At 42.1% G+C, this 21233-nt stretch overlaps 2 protein-coding genes across 7 annotated transcripts; both read right to left on the minus strand.

The window, feature by feature from the left end:
• Positions 1-968: 968 nt before the first annotated feature.
• zfand4 (zinc finger, AN1-type domain 4) lies at positions 969-11067 on the minus strand. 2 transcript variants are annotated; one of them, XM_053875037.1, is made up of 11 exons: positions 11029-11067; positions 10838-10958; positions 9118-9400; positions 8794-8869; positions 8538-8605; positions 6389-6575; positions 5758-5902; positions 4145-5311; positions 3773-3818; positions 2496-2613; positions 969-1846 (listed from the first exon to the last, which is right to left on the minus strand). In XM_053875037.1, the coding sequence occupies exons 3-11, from the start codon at positions 9299-9301 to the stop codon at positions 1711-1713; spliced, it is 2127 nt and encodes a 708-aa protein (XP_053731012.1). In that variant the 5' UTR covers positions 9302-9400; positions 10838-10958; positions 11029-11067; the 3' UTR covers positions 969-1710. The 2 variants fall into 2 exon arrangements, with proteins under 2 accessions (XP_053731012.1, XP_053731011.1); XM_053875036.1 differs by having other exon boundaries at positions 10838-11059.
• Positions 11068-11647: 580 nt separating this feature from the next.
• washc2c (WASH complex subunit 2C) lies at positions 11648-21217 on the minus strand. Of its 5 annotated transcripts, none has more exons than XM_053875716.1 (31): positions 21082-21217; positions 19638-19781; positions 19382-19546; positions 19239-19307; positions 19006-19176; positions 18831-18924; positions 18703-18764; positions 18397-18453; positions 18236-18325; positions 17940-18024; positions 17743-17802; positions 17479-17621; positions 17316-17406; positions 17174-17227; positions 16904-17110; positions 16686-16828; positions 16512-16622; positions 16030-16107; positions 15764-15868; positions 15581-15685; positions 15343-15512; positions 15144-15255; positions 14636-15031; positions 14334-14462; positions 14061-14162; positions 13948-14001; positions 13806-13871; positions 13409-13615; positions 12648-13340; positions 12409-12580; positions 11649-12328 (listed from the first exon to the last, which is right to left on the minus strand). In XM_053875716.1, exons 2-31 carry the CDS (start codon positions 19779-19781, stop codon positions 12186-12188), a joined length of 4278 nt encoding a protein of 1425 aa, XP_053731691.1. In that variant the 5' UTR covers positions 21082-21217; the 3' UTR covers positions 11649-12185. The 5 variants fall into 5 exon arrangements, with proteins under 5 accessions (XP_053731694.1, XP_053731691.1, XP_053731690.1 ...); XM_053875715.1 differs by having other exon boundaries at positions 17479-17624; XM_053875719.1 differs by lacking the exon at positions 14636-15031 and having other exon boundaries at positions 11648-12328; positions 17479-17624.
• Positions 21218-21233: the final 16 nt, after the last annotated feature.

Raw genomic sequence — 21233 nt, forward strand, 5'->3', positions numbered from 1 at the left:
CCGCCACCCTGTTGAACATGTCAAGATCATCTCACCAGTCCTGAGGGCATTTCGATGGAGAATCGAAATAAAGTTATAAAGACCATGAAATATATATGAACAAATTTGAGTTCACCTCGAGTTGACAGTTCGTGTCAGGGCAACCCACCGACATCCCGACAAATTCAGTTCCGAATTCCGTCCCGTCCTCAACCTAATGGTTTGGAAACATCTGAAGACCCACAACACAGAAAAGTCTCAAAAAGACTCAATTCTTTAATGATGGGAATCTGAAGTCTCTGATGAAGACTCACGACTCAGGAAATAGCCATGTCTCATGATCACTTTGCTGAGCGCTGCAGGCGCATTACCTCACCTTGGTAATTTATATAAGATGTCAGGCGTCTGGAGTGTCACATCAAAGCTGTTTTTAAGTGGCATGAATGCACACTTTCGATAGATTGGTGCCAATATTTCAGCACAAGGCAGCAGCAGCAGCAGAGCTTGGCAAGGGAAAGGCAAGAGTCTAAAAATAATGGTTCACATAGGAGACCTTATTTGGAGGATACAGACACGTAAAAGCGACCGAATATTCCATTTTTACACAGCACGATTATGAATATATAGGAGGACGTTGCTTGTAGAAGGGAGGTGATTATAGAGAGAGAGCAAGAGCGAGAGAGAGAGATAAATAAAACAACGTTCACCTTGTTGAGAAGGACATAAAATTACTCTTCAAATAGCAACCAACCATTTTGCACCTCTAAACCAAGGTCAGCCTGCAGGGGCAGTCGGGGAAATACAGATGTGTTGCCATGCCAACCAAGAGACAGTCTGGCCAGCCTGTCCCCAAGTCTGACTGCCAGCTGAGCACCACTCCAGGGAGGCATCTGCTGCTCTGAGTCTCTACGGGATGACCCGGCTTTACGCCCCATTTCTAAGGCACAAATTGAACAGCCGACCAAGGCCGACTAACACAAACTGTGTGGTGAATTTAGAAAGAATCTTTATTAGAACAAACCCTTGTAGACACATCAACAGCATGTGAATTCCTCGTAACAGCTCAACAATTAAAAAAAGGTTTAGAAAAGTTTTTATGGCAATAACAGACACATCATGGACGTCACAATCAACCCTCCACGTCAACACAAACAGGCCTAGGAACAACAACCAACACGCCCACAAACACAAGCTGCATACCTGCTATCCAACAACCAAACCCAGTTTAAATAATTCCGTTTTTGAATAATAAATATTAATTATTTAACGATAAACGGGTTAACAAGTTGGCTCCTGGTGGCCGGTGATGATGTCCAGCGGTACGAAAGATTAAATGCTTCACATAATTGGTTAGAAAATCTTCACGTGTAGATCCATAATCCGGTGTCCAGGGAAGTCAAAAATAATAAATATGACATTTCTAAAGTGCATCTGTTCTCTTGTCAAATGAAACGGCCTGCTATTTTTTTTAAGGCTGAAAACACAAAAGTCGATATGTAGCGGCGTGCAGCAGAGAATCTACATACTTACATGCAGTTATTTTGCATTTATACAAAAGCAAACGGGAAACGGAAACAGCTTCACGTCGCCGAGCCAAGATGGTTTGATCAGTCTGATCATACTTGGCTTCACAGAATATTCAGCAAACTTGGCAGATAGAACAAAAAAAAGCACACAGTGGTGAGATAAATCCGTCCTCATTTTCACCTCAGCGACTCACAGTCGTAGAGTCTAGATTTTAGGCAGCTTGGGTGCACTGATAAGAGGGTTTGTCTCCAGCAGAAACCTTCTTCCGGCACTCTTGTAGTCGAAAGTGCAGTCATGTGTCTCAGCATAGCGGTGAGTGGCGCAGAAGTTGTGACCACACCTGAAAGGTCAGGCAAAGATTTGGCAGAGAGAAATTGCAATGTGTCAGAAAACAAAACGGTTGAAAACAGACACGCAAGTGTCAACTGTTGCAGTGCATATCGAGACATGTGTTGGGGGCCAGCTTTTAAGACAGTTTCACTGCATACAATTGATGCTTATCTTTAGATGCTAGAGCTTATTTGAAATGACGGAATATGAATATGTCCCACCAAGATATTCAGACAAGCCAGTTACATCTTCAAGAGAATTCCATTCTACTGACTCAAAAAAATGGTGGCAGGTTACCCAGTCTAGCTTGACTCCTCATGACCAAGAAATCAAAATTACTGGCCATGGGAAACCACTGTCACCGTGACTGGGAAATACTCTCAGTCACGGGTGTCAACCTGCACCACACATGGGGCAAAAATGTTCTCCTGATCTGTGAGTGTGCATTTAAACGTGGGCAACAGAAAAATAAAAACAGAAAAAAAGTCAATAGTTTGTAGTATTCTCATGAATAAGCATTATTATGAGAATTGGTGTGCATATCCATGTTTTCCATACTTATAAGGTTTGGGGTGAGAGGCTGGGGTAAGGGTTATGCCGATTAGAAACCTTGCAGTGTCCCCACGAGGACAGAAATACAAGTGTGTGTGTCATTATACCTGCACTCATAACTGGTGGCCAGGCCAGTCTTCTTGTCACAAAGGAAGCAGTGTTTGGAGCTTTTCTTCTTGGTGCCTGAAAGATTCTTGACTGAAGGTAGGTGGTATTTCGCAGGTCCTAAGGGCAGAGAAACATTTACTCAGTCAACACTCAGAAATATTCAAAGTGATGATTTAGCCGGAGCCTCAAGAGTGAACTACACTACATGATACTTCTCATTATATTGCCACAGACTGTCCTCCAGTTGTGCCCTCTTGAGCTTTAGCAGCACCACTTTTTGAACACAATGTTTCCCCACAAAGAGACAACAGCTTGGGCACTTCATGAGCTCCATGGTGTTCATGACATACACAAGTCAAACACAACCCTTCAGTTGTGAGATCAGACACGTGGATCTCATGGCTAAATGTTTTCAAAGAGATTCAGAAAACAATTTTCCGTCGTTTGAAGCCATGAAAATGTTTTGCACTTCCCAAACCAGAAAACACTAGTGTGCGTCAGATTGCAGCGGTGTCTGAGGGAGCGTACAGCTTAGCTTCACTCTTAGCTGATAAAACTGACATCTCTCTGATGAAGGCAGCAAAGGCTCAGTGTCAAGCAGCGGCGCGTAGGATTGGATTTTTGTATTTGTTTTGGTTCCATAATCCACCACAAAACAGGCTCTGGGTTCAAAATGTCTTTACACTTGAGTGAGAGATTTCCCAGTGTTTGACCCCCATTTGAGGGAAAATAAATAGCTGAGACAATGTGCGGTAAATTATTAGAAGACAATTTATCTTAGAAGACAACTGGAGTGATTCCTTCTCACCAAGACTTTTTTGTCACAACTCCGCATCACTCATAAATCAATATGTAGGAGGCATAAACAGTAAAGAATTTCCTTTGAGGCCAACATATCAAAAACTTCTGAGTCTAAAATTGCACTATTCTCTAGCTACAGGATGCTTAGTGAAGTTAGGGGCAAAATATAGAGTCATATTCAGCTAATCCAATACAGGCTGAGAGCTTGGAGCAAGAGGACAAACAAGTCAACTTGAACCCAGTTGACAGCTTGAAGAAGCAGCAAAGAAATATGAACACAAGTTGCCACAGGCAGTTATAGTTTTTCCATCAAGCAGCAATAATTAAAACAAGTGGGCTTCATCTGTATCCGGCCGACTGACGCTAGCCTAGTCAACAAGCCATTTTGTGATTTAGAAAATCGGATCACAACAGTGCGTCTCTCCCCTTAACCAGTCCAAGAAAAGGAGAAGAGAAGCATAGGAGGATGACTTACCCATCCTTCCAAACAAAGCAACGCCACCACCTGGTGCAAGATTGTTCTGAAAATTAGACAAACATTTTTTAAACAATGAATGGAAGGAGAAGAAATTACAACAACAAAGCCTTACATTAAAAGATATTTAAAATGTTTCAGCAAATGAACGACTTTCGATGAAAATAAAAAAATGCCCATTCAAATTGAAAATAAATAATCATTATGTACATAAATAATACAGCCACGGCTCATTTCACTTCAGCAAAGAAGGTCATTTTCACAACCAAGATCAAATATCTAAGATTCATTTTGTGCTGAAAAGTTTTACTTTAAACCTAAGGGGGAAAAAAAAAAAAGCCTGGAGAGTTTAATCATACGCAGTATGCTCACCATGTAAGGGGCTGCAATCTGGTGGGATGAGACGGATGAAAGTCTGGAGCCAGAAATGCTTTGTCCTACGGCAGCAGCAGGATGTAAAGTTTGTGAAAGTTCAGAGCTCTCCCCATCTCTTGCCCTGCTGCTTCTTCCATCCACAGCCCCGGCGGCAAGTGAAGCCATGAGCTCGGAGTTGTTCAAGGACCCCAGCGGCTCCTTACAAGCTTGGTTGGCCATCTTAGTGATGCCTCTTGCTTCCCTCTTGGAAATGAGCTCTGGCCTCTGGCCAGGTGATTCCACTCTGACTCCGCGGAGGCGCGGCGGATGAGATATCGCGGAGGGAAGCGGGGACGTGTTGCCAGGTCTGACTAGGGCACAGGAGTTAGCTTCAACAGCAGGGGTCTGGAGCGAGGAGGTGTCAAAACACTGAGGTAACAGTGCGGTGGGAGTTGGTGTGGACCTCGGGGCAGCAGAGGGGGAGGGAGGGCTGATATAAAAAGATGTGCCCAGCTGAGTTCTATCTGCTCTGCTGGTAAAAGTTTCACTGGGTCCAAGTGTCCAGGTACTGAGAGGGGAAGGGGAGTGAGTGCCCAGTTCGAAGGGCTGGAAACCTTCCTCAGGCTGACTGGATAAATCCAGACTAAGAGGATCAGGCAGTTCCCCAAATGGAGTTACTGGCTGTGTTGGTGCCACAAATCCAGCAGATTCTTCCAACAAACTCAGTCCAAATGTCTCCCCAACGGGTTTAGGAGGATCAAATCCTTCAGGAGGTCTCCTTGTGCACAAGGGTGGTAACTGGGGATAAACGCAGTCTCTCATGAGTCTGGTGCTGCCGATGTCTAACCGAGAAACTTTAGGAGGAGGCCGGATTTTCGAAAAAGAAGGGCATGTCTCCCACTGATCCTTCTCCTGCAACATATAGCAGGACGACGAGGGAAACAAATTAGGGGCTGGTCTTGATAACGGACGGTGGGAGGACGTTACTGGAGCAGGTGGAAGGGCAGAGTCTGCAGGCTCATGGTCTGCAATTGGAGGTAGATGTGCGTTTGCTTGCCAAGGCTGGTTATTGTGGGGGAGTGAATGAAAGAGGCGACGATGGTGTCGAGTGCCAGGAGGTCCAGAGCTACTGCAGGAATGGGGACTGACGAGAGGCCTTGGCTTCACCTTAATCGACTTCTTGGGCTGTGCAACAGAAAACGAGATGCAGAATGACATTAAACAAAAACACCAAAAGAACAATGAATGAAGGAAGAAGCAAATAATGACATAAGACAAAAACCTGGAAAGGATAATGTACTATTTATGTTTAAGATTAGATCTCTCCAAAACAAAGAGAATTAGCACTTAGGTCTGAGAGCGTTTACACCAATATTCAAATTTTTCATTGACAATTTCCGATACATTTTTTAGCCTTTGAAATCTCATTGGCCGCACATTCTAGTTCAATGACCCCAAATGAACAGCAGATGGCAGAGAGAGAGAGAGAGAGAGAGAGAGAGAGAGAGAGAGAGAGAGAGAGAGAGAGAGAGAGAGAGAGAGAGAGAGAGAGAGAGAGAGAGAGAGAGAGAGAGAGAGAGAGAGAGAGAGAGAGAGAGAGAGAGAGAGAGAGAGAGAGATGTGGTTCGCACCTTTTTATTAAGGTTCATGTCCTCCATTTTAGCTTTGAGCTGCTTCATTTTGTTCATGGTGATGAGGTTTTCCAGGCTCTGCTGTGCAGCTGCAGAACTCTCTCCCTCCTCTTCCTCTGTGTACATGTTGTACACCGACCCGCCACTGAGGAAACAGAAAAGACTATTGTTGATCTTCCAAAGCTTTTAATAGAGCTTTCATTAAAGTGCAAGCGTTCCTTTGTTAATCTTTTCCACCACGATGGATGAGCACTGAACTGCACCACAGTTGTTCAGCATTTAAAGGGGCACTACCATGTTCATTTCAGGGCCTTTTAAAAGTATCTGGTTCCAAGTGAGAAAACTAAATTCAAGTTGATCTTATTGAATGAATATCTTATCTGAACAAATCTGTCTCAACCTTTTAAACAAAAACTCAACTGGGGTCTCAGTATCACTGTCATTCTTGGTACTTTTCTGTATTAAATATACGTGTAAAATATGAGCCAACTGAAAATCAATTCAGATGCCGTTTCCTACTAAAAAAACAATCAGTATGCTAGAAAATACATTAATCAAATGATCAACAATCACAGTTTTCACGTTCATCCATCAGTTATTCAAGAAGAGTTCAAGAAGTGCAGATGCAGACCTCACTGATTCAGAGAGCGGAGTCAAGGTACCGTCGCCCCGGTCCACCACACGGAAGAAGTTATACTTCTCACCCTCCCGATAGACCACAAAGGTGACCTGCTTGTTGTTCAGGTTTTTCTCCCAATTCTCTTCTTTTGTGCTGTCCATCATGTCGGCAACATCTTTGATGGGATCCTCCATGGTTACTGAGAAAGGAGAAGACAAAGTTTGGTGGTTAAAGTTTCAGTTCAAGTGGTGAAGAAGCTTTATTTCATCAACCATGCGGAGTGAGATATACATCGTCATGCTGGTGATAGACTTTCATGTTTAGGCAGATGATGGTTTAAAAAAAAGGTACAGTCAAGTATAATTACAACATGCAATTGTTCTTTCACCTCATAATCAGGAATCAAGAAATTGGCTTCTAATGACCCAGAACTGAATTAATGGTAAATTTCAACCTGAATCACTTCCTTTGTAGATGGACAGATGGCGTTCAAATGTACAATTTGCCATGTCATCAAAAGATGACACTGTTTACATCAGCGTTTACATTTCAGTGGGTCCCAAAAAATTGTTTTGGGTGTGATTGTCAAAGACCAGTTGAGAACAGCAGGTTCAAAAGGTTTTGAAGTTTCATACTAGGGGTGAGCGAAATTAAAAAAAATATCACGATAAATGCTGTCATTTCGTCGATAATTATAATCATCACGATAAATACATTAGCATTCTATTCCATGTGTTGGACATACTAAAGTCTCTCTTGAAACTGTTTTATGATGTAACTTATTAGTGGAGTTTGTCTCAACATCATTATTTGTTTATGTTTAAACATAATAGTTGTGTACAGTAGAGATGGGAAATTCAATGTCAACATCTGTCTGCTGTATCTCATGTCTTTTAACCGTTTACTTTAACCATGGACCAGTCTGAACACATTTGTTAGACGCAATTGAAGAAATATTAGAAATAATGTGAATAAATGATCATTTAGTCATTCCATTTTCAAAATCATTATAACAAACTGTCAGTCCTTTGTCTTGTCTGATGAGAAACCTTTCACACAATTCTCTCTCCTAAAATGGTTGTTTTTCATTGCCTTATTAAAGATTTCACTAATACTTGCTGCCTGTGAGAGTGTGTCCGTGATCAGTGAACCCTAATCGGGGAGGTGGAAGAGGACGCTGCCTCCAATACTGGAGTGGAGGTCCGTCTAATATCCAACTATTTGTGTTATTAGTGTTTCGCCGAGGCTCCAGCACAGTGGGAGACCTGCATGTGTTGATGTGAACCAAAGAGGACGACCGCATCAGAGAACCTATGAGAATACTCCATCTAATGCAATAAACACCGACCCAGAGACTCAGAGTCGACCAATGTACTTATGAAAGGTTTCCCATTTTAAAAATAACTTTAAAATGACAATCGTGAACCCAAGTCCACCACATTCTTCACAACTATCACACGTCGGTGTCGGCTGTCAAGCGCTGTGGAGCTGGAGAGTGAGGTGCGCCATCATGGCCCGGTCGTGTTCATGTATGCAATGCAGCAAGTGTGCGCCGTGTTTATCGAAATTATCATGAGATGCAGAATTGCCATTGTGGAGATTTAGCCGTGTTTTTGGTGGTATCTCGTGTACGATAAGTTATGCCATGGGGAATTTCCTCAGGATGAGTCTGCTTTCCTATGGTCGACCCAGTTATGATAGGAACATGTTTGGCATCAACTTCAAGAGTTACCCAGCACTAAGAAAATATTTACCTTCAAGCCTTTGTATCTTTGCCTTGTGTAGAATTTCATTCATTTTTGATGAAATAAATATATTCTAAATCAATCCAGATAGAACATCAAAAGACAAAATGGATTCATAAATCTAATGGATTAGGTTTATTAGGGCTGATTTGCTCATTGTGACTTAGTTCAAGTGTAGAGCATCAAATAGTCTACACCACTCTCATATCCCTCGGTGTTTGTGTGACCCAATTTCATTTTTGGAGGGCAGCAGCCTCTTAGTGAATGAAAAGTGCTGTATAAATAACACTAAATGAGAGAGCTGGCCAGCATACATGAATATGGAAAAACCTCTAATAGGCCAGTGCAGGTGGCGTAACTTTAATTTCCTTTATAAAAAAAAAAAAAAAAAAAAAAAAAACCTTATTCCTACTCACCTCTTCTGGTGTTAATTGGACCGCCTCTCATCGCCAGCACCAGTTTCAAAGTGCAGCCCTCTGCAATGCTGCAAAGGTAAATATATTGACGATCAATGTTACACCATGTAAGTGTCAATCAGTAGTAATACAAAATGCTACCAATAACCACCAAGCACTGAGGTTTAACTCCAGCAGTTATTACTGTATTTTATTCTACTGACAATTTCCATGCATCTTGACCCCGACCATGTCCAAAAAACAGAAGGAGAGTTACCCATAATCATGTAGCGAGTGCTCATCATCAAGCTCCAGATTGTTCCATATAAGGTGTTGCTGGGCGACAGGGATTCCTAAACAGAGATAGGAAAAGGATGACCAAGATCTGTTAGGAGGAGAATACTATAATTGGATGACATGAAGGTGAAGTGAACAGACATATCCCTTGTAAATATGATATCATTCTGCCCTCTACAGGCGGACCTATGCCATGGGGAATTTCCTCAGGATGAGTCTGTTTTTCTATGTTGGACCAAGTTATGATAGGAACATGTTTGACATCAACTTCGATAGTTACCCAGCACACTAGGAAAATATTTACCTTCAAGCCTTTGTATCTTTGCCTTGACTGAAACGACCGCTTCGTAAGGTAAAACACGCAACTCGAAGCAGGTCCCTGTCAAAGTCTCTATGAAGAGCTCCATTGTGTCGTAGACAGGAAGCTTGTAGTGAAAAGCTCCCAATCTGTCGTCATTATAGAAGGGTGGCTCCTTTCGGTCAGTCATCTTGACATAGTCTTGAAGAATATCGGGAAAACTGTCTTATCTCAGCGGAAGGGGCGAAGGACTCTGCTTAACTGTCAGTCTTCATGCCGTGACATCACACTGAGGGGAAAGAACAAAAACTTGATGAAAGATCAGTCAAAATAAAGCCAACAAATTTGGAAATAAAAAGATATGCATGAATCTGTAAACATCAAACGTTCACATAACAAACCTCAATGAAGAAACTTAAGTCCCCCAATATTTTGGAAAGACTTGAACAGTACTCATCTAAACTTTTATATAAATGACAAGGCTTCCAAATACATACAAAATCACAACTATTAGTCGACACTAAAACAAGTGTGAACCAACACTACACTCAACACTACACTCAAAACAAGTCGTGTAGTTGACTCAATCCACTGTCCATATGGATGTAATTCAAGCAATAAAACTAGTGCTTGAAAATGTACATGCATTTTTAAGTCTTCTAATGACTAATGTCTGTGTTCATCAACCTGCACAAGTACACACCGACAAGTTTACTAATCGCTAATGTAGTCGGTGATGGAGAATAGTCGTAGTTCTTAGTTGCAGCACTGATAAATTATGTTTTGTTTATGAGGGAGTCAGTGCACAGACGGTTCACCCCTTGGCTCACTCTCTCCAGCTCCTCTCTGATTCTCATGTTCATCTTTCACAGGGGCCACTGCATTTCTTTTCTCCTTGTTCATCAATGACTCTAGGAAACAGACTTGTGTAACCTCTTATTAAACATTCAGTACAACTAATGCTGGTGTAGAAAAAAAAGAATCATTAAGATCAGGTGTGTTGTGTAAGCAGGGAGGTGTCCAATGTCTGGCAGAGCTTTTAAAAGATCATCTTCATCCTAATGGTGAGAGGACTGAGTGACTACATTGAAACCAGAATGTTTCTATAAGGAATATATGCTGTGACAGAACTGGAAGTCCATATCAAAGGCCACCGACCAGACCAGTCCAAGAATCCCACCGACTGTGGTGGATATATGAATCTATCCAATGAATTACATTGTTCTCAACTGCCCGACATTTTAGCAGTTCCATTGATACATCTAACTAGTTTTAATATTAATAGTGTTGAAAGCAACGTAACCAGAAACCAAACGTGATGTCTTCGTGAAGAAAAATTCACGGACTCGGGATTAGCTCTTTACAACATTACTGACTTCAAGACGGTTATGGTAGCAAGCTAGCACCAAAAGAAGATGTTTAAATTGAGGTTCATATATTCCTGAATTATAACGCTTTGAAATAAACTGGTTTAAGCGTGTCAGACAGATGACCGACAACAGGGATGCTAGAACACACACATTGGATAAATGGAGGTTTTGACATCGGTCCAGTGGCTAAAATTGAGCTAATAAATCCCCACTGCGCTGCTCATCGCATTGGAAAATGCACTTTAGCGTCAAACGTAGGTGAAAACAAGACTTTCGGTGAGAAACACACCGATGCACCGCGCTTGCTATTGATGGTAGCCGTTGCCATGTTAGCCAACAACTCAAACAATGGCTACCTTTCACAACTGCCAGCTAGCAGGCTGCTATGAGGTCCGGTCCAGTCCCGTTCGCTGCAGCCGTCCTGGAGAAGGTCGATGGCGAAACCCAGGAGCATTTCCCCCGTCAACTCCTCAGAGTCTAGACACAGAAAAAACGGGTTCTAGACGTGCTACGGGACGCCACGGACCTCTTGTTGGCGACATGGTACCTGTCAGAGGCGGCTCAGCGACACCTTTGTGACTTTGAGTGACAGCCGGAGTGGCCAATTGGAGACGAGGAAAAAGGCGGGGCCAGAATGGAGCTCAAAGACAACAGCCGAAATCATAACGAAAAAAACGCTAGATGTTTCCGCAGCATTATATATTTTAGGAATAACCATTTATTTTAGTTTAAATATTAAGGTTTTTAAGTGATTGTGTTTATTGCCTAACTCCAGCTATAAAATATACATTATTAGCCATAATGTAATGTGTAATATATATATATATATATATATATATATATATATAAATATATATATATATATATATAAATGAAATTATTGAACTAATGCCTACAAAAAGCTGAATGAAGGACAGTTTAAACACTCATTCTACATACAACAATCGATTTTTAAGCAAAAACTGTGCAGTTCTTAACTGTATTACAGCTGCTAGACCAATATTAAATGTTGAACAAGCTTCTAAACCTGCCTAGCTCACTATTATCAATATAAAAACTTGCCTTGCTGAAGCATAACGTCTTTGTACATGAACTCCAACAGCTATTCTGTTTCCATAACAACTGACATTTATTCATACAAAACACCATCAGGGGAAAAAAAAAATCACACACAGCAAATTGTGTAAAATATGTTTCTTTTTAGTTATTAAAATGAATTCTCTGTTATCACAGCAAAAGTTTAGAAATGAGTGACTTTCTTATTAATAAAAATATTGTCAAAAAAAAAAAGGAACTAAGACAGCAAGTAAACATTGATTTCTCCAAGACCATGTAATGGCACATACGCATGAAATCATGACACGGCGAACGCCAAACTGCAGACATCTTGAAAACAAAGGAAACATTCTAATGTTAATTTCATCAGGCCTTGAGGTTAAGCATGTGGTATGCTTTTAAAGTGCTATCATGAGTAGAAACAATTAACAGTATTTGATAATAATTACAAAATCTGTTCTTTTGCCAGTGTGATCCTTGGATATGCTCTTCAAAGACGACTGGGATCTTCGTCAGGCAAAAATTAAGACACAGTGTCGACATGATTTGAATACTTAAATATACAACAGCGAGATTGTTCACTCTTCGATTCTCCAGCTATCTCACAACAATAGAAATCACTGTACACAAGTGGCTACTAGGGGACAATCATTCACCACCGAGGGCGTTAAGTGGATCATCGAATATGTTGCTTGAAACAGTTGTGCTGGTCTCCTGTGATGGAGACGTTTTCTTCGACTTAGGTGGCGCCTTTGCCACCGGTGTTTTTGTGCTTGTTGAGAAGATATCATCTTGAAAAAGAGAAATACGAGACTGTATAGTTACTTTGGACTGTATAGTTACTTTTGGAAAAATTTGGAGCATCGCTTACCCATGTCATCATCAAATATGGACTTCGTCTCTCCTTTTGTCTTTGACGTGGGTTTTGGTTTTATCACCTCAGACAGGTCGGCAAAAATATCGATGTTATCGTCAAACAAGCTGCTGTCGATGGGCTTCTCCTTGCTCTTCTTCTGGACTTTAGGCACGGTGGCTACATCATCCTGCAAGGCACACATTCATCCACTCAGCGAAGAACTTACATTGTGATTGTGTCTGGCTTTTACAGACCTTAAAAATATCCTGCTTTAAAAAACTGATGCTACTCTTGACTTCTTTGCTACTTGTGGAAGAAGGGGTGGAGCTGTTGCTCAGCCCAAAGAGGTCATCATCATCATCCTCATCTTCCAAAAACGATGAGGCCTTGGTTTCCTTTGCTGCTGCCTTGGGCTTCACCTTCTGGAAAAGGTCGTCAATGTTGTCATCAAAGATGGACGGAAGAGCAGATTTTTCTTTGTCCTTCTTTGACACTGTTGTTCTACTGGCAGGTGTTGTTGCATGTGTTGCGTGTTGTGCAGTCCTTATGGTGGAGGAAGGTTCAGAGACTCCGAACAGATCATTGTCATCAGCAGCTGCCAACAAGTTTGTATTGTTCTTACTAGAGTCTTGTTTTCCAGCATGTGTGGACACTGGCAGTGTCAGTAAAGAAGGCCTGGGGGATATTTCATCGACTGGAGGCTGAGAGGACGAGGAAGAGGTGGTGGGTGTCGTGGGAAATTCTGGTGTTGGCACCGAGACCGGTGAAATGCCCTGCTTCACATGGTCTTTGACCAGAAGGGATGAGAATGATCCAGAAGCTGCGGGGTTGGAATCATTTAGACTCTGCCCAGTAAACTCTTCATTATCATCCATTGATCTCAGAGCTGCTTGCTGCCGGGCCGCCCGGGACTGCGGCCGCCGCAGGGCTGCCCCTTTAGGCCGGTTCTGCAGAAAATGACGACATTAAGTCACCACCCAAAGATAGATGGGTTCAAATGGATACCAAGTCCAACCTTGTGTGCGCTGTGAAGTGTCGCAACGGGCATTGGGGAATCAAAATTCACGCCGCAATCCTGCGCCACAATGGGAGTTGTAGCTGGGCTCGGGCTCAGACTGGAGCTGGACACGCCAGAGGAGGAATTGGGATCCATTGAGTGAGGCCCTGGCATAGTTGGGGCAGAGCCCGGGCGCAACATGGTGGGGTCTATCTTCAAGTTAGCCTGGAAAAACAATAAGTTAAATATCCACTGGACTTTTCCAGCTCACAATCCTTCATCTTCATTAAGTAACTTTACATAACTGAGATAATTTTCCTATACAACATTAAGATGTGAAATAACTCAACCCCTTAAGTCTGACATAACCATTGATAAGTTTGTGTTTAACAGGAAACAGTTGAAATACAATTACTTGAAGTTTTCCGATCCTTGATGAGGGATCTTTGGGCTTTGCAGAGTTGGAAGCAGGAGTCTGTTTCTTAAGATGGAAGAGAAACTTTGTGTTAGACACTGGTGGTCTAATGCAACGTTAGTTTGTGCCAAAAGAAACTCACCTCTGCTGTAGACTCTTGACTAGCATTTGGTTTGGTGGGCTTCGCTGCAATTACCTAGCAAAGTAGCAGAGCGTTAGCATGAAAAGTTATAAGCGGTTTAACTTGGCTCCTACCGGAGGTGGAGATTTGGGCTTGACCGCGGCGAACAGGTCATCCTCATCGTCATCTGAGAAGAGGCTTGGTGCTGCTGGCTTCACAGTGCTGGGCTTGGAGTTCTAAACACAAACGGGTTTTAAACAAAAGGGCGCTCAAAAGCAAGTACAAATACATCACATACTCTTCATAATGAGTGCCACATTCATTTAAAATTAATTTGATCTACGGATCTAAGTAAAATTACAAGTTTATAATATAAACAACAAAACAACAAATCACTGTGAACTCACAGAGGCTTTTCCTGAGGTGGCAAAAAGGTCGACTTCTGGGTCGTTGTCCTTCTGCTGCGTGTGACTGAACAACAACTCTTCGTCCTGGAAAACACCAGTGCTCCTCAAGGTCGTACGCTCCACTGCAGGCTGTCAATCACAGAAACACCAATTATATAGATTAAAATAGCAAAGGCCTTTCAAGCTCTGCTACCAACAGCCAGACAGCCATGTTTTAAACTCGACTGGTCATTCAGCAGCCCTGCCTGATGTCCTTAAAAAAATTAAATGATTTCTTTAAAATCGCTTCTTTAAATACAAACCTTTACTATATCTCTAGCTGCAGGTTTACTGGATTTGAATATTGAATCATTCCAGTCTGAATCATCTTCCTCTTCATTATCAAACAGGCTTAGAGCATTTGTTTTGGGTTTGTCTTCTTTTTTAACATCAGCCGGGGGAGTCTCTTTTGACAGGAAGTCGTCATCGTCATCTCCATCCAATGGGCTCTGATTTTTCTTCTTGGCCAGAATGTCGATGCCCCCAAACAAGCTGACGGCCCCGACAGGCTTCTTCTTGCTTTGGCTGGTGTCTTGTGACAAGTCTGGGCTCTCTGGTTTCTTGGTGGCAACATTCCTCTCCTCGTGAGTCTTCTCTTCAGGTGCAGGTGCAGGAGCTTTTCCCACCTCAGATTTGGGAAGGGTGCAGAGATCAGAGGACTGAAGAATCAAGAGAGTACACAACTTAACCAGTGGGAAGATTGTGGTGATGAAGAGAGGCAGTTATTGAATACAGCCTAACAAACATTGACATTGTCAACTATGGACTCACTTTAGCAGGTACTGCTGGAGAATGTGCAGTAGGTTTTATGCCAAAAAGTGTTCCTTGATCTTCATCATCTTCGTCTTCAAACAGTAGAGCAACTCTATGAGGCTTGCTTTGACTGAATAACAAAATGGGACAGAACGATTAAAATATATTTGTTAAGATCGCAGAACGCAATAATTCTAAGAATCCAATGGACTCTGACCTTGATTCCTTGGTCGGAGCGAACAGATCATCATCGTCTTCATCAAAGAGGCTGCTCTTGGGATACGGTTTTGCACTGGGCAGATTCGACGGGGCGCTCACGCTCGACTTCATTCCTGCCGTCTTGGTTTCCTGTTTGACGGCACTAGAGCTGGAGCTCAACCACTGGTCCTGCCGTTTCAACAGCACAACTGAGCATATTTCTGAGCTTATAAAGCATCTTTTGTCAGTCCACGTACCTCATCATCGCTGAAGAGGGAGCTGGACACAGTTTTACTGCTTTGTGTGGTTGAAGGTTTATCTTGAGGCTTTGGTTTAGATTTGGCAGCTGAAGCAAATAGATCCTTAAAATGACAAAAAAAAATGACTTAAAGAGGCGATGCTCATTTGGATCGCAAAAATGATAAACAACGCTTTGCTACCTCTTCTTCATCTTCATCATCAAATAACGACGGCGGAGGCTTATTGCCTTTCCTCTGACTTGAAGATTCAGACTTTGAATGGCTCTTGGCGACCGACGGAAAGATCTGCAGGGAGGGATGTTAATGGGCCACAAAAGACAATCTCTTGTCATAGTAACGATGAGAGTAAATGTTTCATATGTCAAGAGCAAATATTTTAGTGTCCTTTTTGAACACCAGTTTGATCGAGCGATTCTTTGTCAGACCACAGAAGTCAAAAGTCTCACTTGGCTGTCGTCATCATCAGAGAAGAGTCCGCTGGTCTCTTGCTTGACAGGCTTCGCAATACCAGGGGCAAGGCCATTCTGAGAAGCAAGAACAAAAATAATGACATTTTGCTGTATTTGCTATCACACAATCTGTGTGGATCAGTTGGTCCATCCAGACCAGAACCTCCCGTCACAGGAACAGCTTCTTCCCAAAGTTTGAACCTGAAGCACTGAAGAAGAATGGTTGAATGCCATGAATGAGCCTGTGTCATTGAACCAGCAGCAACAATATAAACATGGCAAATATCTCAATCAAAAAAGAAACTCAAGAATTGACAGGTCAAGGTTTAAGTCTTCCTTAAAGGGCAAAATGAAGATCAACTGTTTGAAATAGATAACATAAGTAGGTGGATTGACGTTGCTTAGACACAGACATCATCCACTGGTAATGACGGCTGAATCCGACCAGACAGTAAAAGGAGAAAGACTTTCATTACTACCTCCTGAGACTTCTCAGACTCCTCGCTGGCAGATGTGCTCCGTCTCTTCAGACCCTCGCTGATCAAGCTTTTAGTTCCTGGCCCGAAGATTGATATGGCCCCCGCCGGCATCTAGACGTAACAACGTACTTTGATCAGTAACAGCAGTTTTAAAGTGGTATGAAGCATGTCTACCTTTTTCTCAGATGGTTTCACTTGCTCTTCCACAGGCGCCTTCTTAGTCAGAGCTGCTGCTTTGTTCTTTTCCCCAAATATATCCCCGTCTTCATCATCCTCAGCAAACAGATCGACCGTCTTCCTTTGCTTGTCGTTTCCAGCTGGAGTGACTCACAACAAGTTAAGACCTCGTACAAACATGAAGTGGGAAACAGAAAAAAACATCCTATACTTACAGGAAGCTGACTGTTTCGTGCTTTTGCCACTGAAGAAATCATTGTCATCCTCTTCATCATCGAACAGACCACCGGCGATACCCCCACCTCCAGTGCTGGGCAGGGAAGGGGTCATCTTGGAAGTGGAAAAGGACTTTGTTGACGGAGATCCGTTATCTTTACTCTCTAGGGAGTCTGAGTCATTCCCTGAACCAAAGAGGCCGTTATCTGTAATAATGAGAAGTTTAATACAAATATTTAAAAAAATATTAAAATACATACTTGTCATACCTGGAAATATTGAAACAGCACCAGGCGGGATTTTCTTAACAGACTTCACAGATTCTAAAAAACAGAGAAACAAATTGAGGTTACACTGAAAAGTACATAAAGGTGGGGTCATTCTCCCGCCCCCCCCAAAAAAAAGACTGACCTGAAGTTTGAGATGTGCTTCTGACACTGCCGTTACTGGACTTCTCTTCTTTGTGACGGGTAGGTTTGGGTGCCTCGGAGAAAAGGTCCCCCTGAAGTTGAGGTCGCGACTTTATTAATTCACAATGGTCCCATTTGAAGCTGGAAGTGTGTGAAGTATATACCTCCTCTTCGTCGCCATCATCATCAAACAGGCCTCTGCCACCACTGAAGAGACCACTCGTGCCTCCAAACGGAGAGAAGTCTTCATCCTCCATCTTTGGGGGTTTAAACATGTCATCACTGTCGTCATCGTCGTGCACAGCTACTGCTAACCAGAACAGAAACGGGAGTGGGTCATGCTCCGGAACAGAGCAACAACTCAGGAATTGAAAAAAAAACCAAATATGAAATGCAGGACAAAACATCCAATGAAGTGATCGTCCTACCCTCTTGTTTTGAAGATTTGGATTCTTTCCTGCCTTTACTTTTCTTCTTAGAAGTCAATGCTTGAAGATGGCCACAACAACATTAATCATGCAGCCGTGCATTGGCTGAATTGATGGTAATGAATTTGAATTTGAAATAAAAAAAACAAACAAAACAAGCGGACAAAAAGGTGATAATGAGTGTATTTTGAACTTACAGGCACGATCGCCTTCGGTTTTCTTCACTGGTTCACCTTTAATGCGTGCGGCCAGCTCATCGGCAAAAGAGGACGAGCCTGTGTTCTAAGTGAAAAGAAAGGCGTTTTCAGAGTCACTAAAAAGGAAGTCATGTTTCTCAGTCTGCAACTCTCCAATAACTTCACACACACACATTTAATACTGCATGGCTCAGCAATAGCAATCATAATACGTCAGGGCACAACAGCAGCCATGTTGCTCACTGCTCTCTAATGGATGCACTCTGTGAAAACAAAGCATCCATTGCTCCGCCCACCTTTGTGTCATCCTCTTCTTTGTCAGACTCTCCAAATATGTCAGAATCCTCGTCCTCTTCATCCTCCTCAAAACTCATTAACGAAGACTTCTAAGGGGTTGGAAAAGTTTTAAAGAGAACTTTTATTATAAAAACAACAACAACCACTTAATGCATTTTACCTTTTTGATATTATGGTGAACTTCGTCTTCTTCCTGACTCAAGTCATCATCGGAACGCTGTGGGAAAAGAGTGCAAAGATCAGCTTCCTATAGGCTTCGAAAGACTGGGGACATTCTGCAGGTCTTTCTTTGTAAATGTAAGGTTTTTCTCCTGCTTTGTCATGTGACCTGTGATAGACTTGAATGTATTAAAGGCCGTGTTTTCACGCTGGCGTGCTGCAACAGTTACTCCAGTCGCCCATTAAAAAGATTATTTGGCCGAAAACATCAGAAAATACAGCACAGGCACAACCAAAAAATGCTTACATCTGCGTCTTTGCCCTCTTCACTCTCAATCACACTGTCTCGATCACTATCAACCGACATTTCTGGGGAGACATACACAGAAGTGAGGTACAAATCAAGAAGGACCAGAGTGTAAACAACAATGCTACCATCACTTGAAAGGTCACCGAGTCCAACGTCATCCTGATCCATGAACGCCCGCGAACCAATCAGGAATGGCAGTGGTCTGTCCACGTAGAGGTCCTAGGATGACATTCATGTGGTTGGGTGCCATTCAGAAAATAGGCTGATCCTAATTTCATCTCCTTAAAATGAAGAATGCACCTTGGGCTCCAAGATGGCCTCAACTCGGTCGGTCACCTCCTCATCCTCCGAGTCAGAGTTTCCTGCTTTTATGTCCAGGTGCTCAAAGGCAGAGTCCAAAACTCTCAATCCATGAGAAACCGCTTCCTGCATTTTGGGAATCAACTCGGCCTCTTTCTGCTCTCTGGTTTTCTAAATGAAAAAGGAAAATGTTTTGGAACAGTAAAAGAAAATCGGAGCTTTTCAACAAATACCTGTTCGGGTTTATTATCCGCAACATCCGTCTTTTGAACAGTCTCTTCCACCTCTTCATCGTAGACCCTCTATGGCAGAAGTTGGAAAAAAACATTAGACAACAGCAGAATGGTGGTGACTGAAAAAGAAAGAACTGCTGTACATTTTCTATAAACTGTGTATTGGAAAGCATGAGGAAGTCATTGAAGACAGACTGCAAGCAGCTATCAGTGGCCTTGGTGTCACGGATGAGACTGTCCAGCTGCTTCTCGATGTCATGCGTCTTTGACAGCATCCTCTGTGAGAAATCTTGAAGAAAGAGAAAGAGCTAGGGAGACAAAAGACAAGCAGGAATAATCTCACAGTTACTTTGGAAGAAAGAAATTGTGTCGGTTTCAAACAAAAATGTTAAGACTTACACCGGCGTCAGCAGCCAGAGACCAGTTATCACTGCTCTGCCGCATCTCTTCAAGTGTCCAGGGCCTTTCCCAGATTTGTGCATCTTTCCCGGTGTGTTCGTTCCGGCTGGGACCATTTGGCATTCCATCCGGCAATCTGCTCATCTGCAAAAACAGAAAAATTATGTAAGCAGATTTCATTGAATGAATGAGTCACATGAATCACTTGAATGAGTTACAACATATTGTAGTTAAATTATTTATACACCTGAGTCAAAGACATCTCCTTCTAGATGTATTGAGACTATTTTAAGAGGGAACGTCACATCGTACCTAAAATGCGGATTAGATTTTCCTCATATACTTAATTCTCCAGTTCATATTTTTCATATTAACTCAGAAGAATCAGAATGCTTTTGTTGTTTTACTTCTCACTATTTCATTTCACACACACAGACACAATATATATTTGAGCATATAGCTTCAGCGAAAGATGCAATATATTGAAATCTAAAGGCGACAGATTCATTTGAAAACACTGTTAAACCAAAGAGCAGAACAAAAAGATTAGAAAAAGGGACTGTCAGAAATATTTACAAAATAATGAACAGCAGTTTTGAAGAGATCTGTACACAACTGATGTTTTTTTCTCCTAATTATGGCATGTGACTTGTGGCTTCAGGCGGCATGAAAGCCTTGCTTTATTGGCATGACATGAGTTTAAAAAAGAAAAGAAACCAGCAGTGAGCTGTGACTTCAACAGGTTCTTGACAACTAAATCTGAGTCGTAGTTGTTTTTTGGCAGAAGGGAAATAAAATATTGTTGACTATATGATGCGATATTTCCAGCCACTTGCCTTATATAAGGGGTAGTTGTATGGACCCATCATTAGTGAAATACAGATGTATTACTTAACACGTCGTACAGCGCGATAAAAGTCAGCGTTTCGATGACTGTAATGGAATGTAGACAAGAGTGAAATATCCAACATAATAATATGATCGATGTCGTTTGACGACCGAAAAACAACTCTGGTTTTAAAGCATGGTAATGGACCCCCTGAAGATGTTCTCATGCCACATAAAGGCTTTGGCAATTTCCCGTGAATATTTCCAACACTAAGGCATAAAAAGACATCCACGTTTGAAGCAGCATATTACTTTTAAACCTACGCGTGTGGAAATGTTACATTTACACTCCAATCCAATGAGTCAAGCATTAGGTTAGATTTCATTTCAGTTCAAGCGGACGCATACATGTATCTATGACTTGAAACATCCAAGAGAAAAGTTGTGTCAGTATTGTCTACAAGTGCACGCTTTTTTTGAACTCTGGAAAAGAAAAACCAGTGTTTGGCTACAAGCTAGCTTAACTTAGCTCACCACAAAACAACGCGAGCTTCCGCTTAATAAAACGCGCCCCGAGTGACGCAACAGTCAAAACAGGATAGTATTCTTCGCTTACCTTGAATACCTCTGTTCAGAATATGTCCACGGTTGTCAAATGTGCCGACAAACGACGTAAAAAACAAGATCGATTATGCTAAATGTTTCCTTTCCCTCATTGGTCTTCTGACAGGTCAGCCATGTTCTGTCTGCAGACAGTCACCTGACTGC

This window comes from Synchiropus splendidus, chromosome 9 (assembly GCF_027744825.2).
Source record: "Synchiropus splendidus isolate RoL2022-P1 chromosome 9, RoL_Sspl_1.0, whole genome shotgun sequence".
NCBI lineage: Eukaryota > Metazoa > Chordata > Actinopteri > Syngnathiformes > Callionymidae > Synchiropus > Synchiropus splendidus.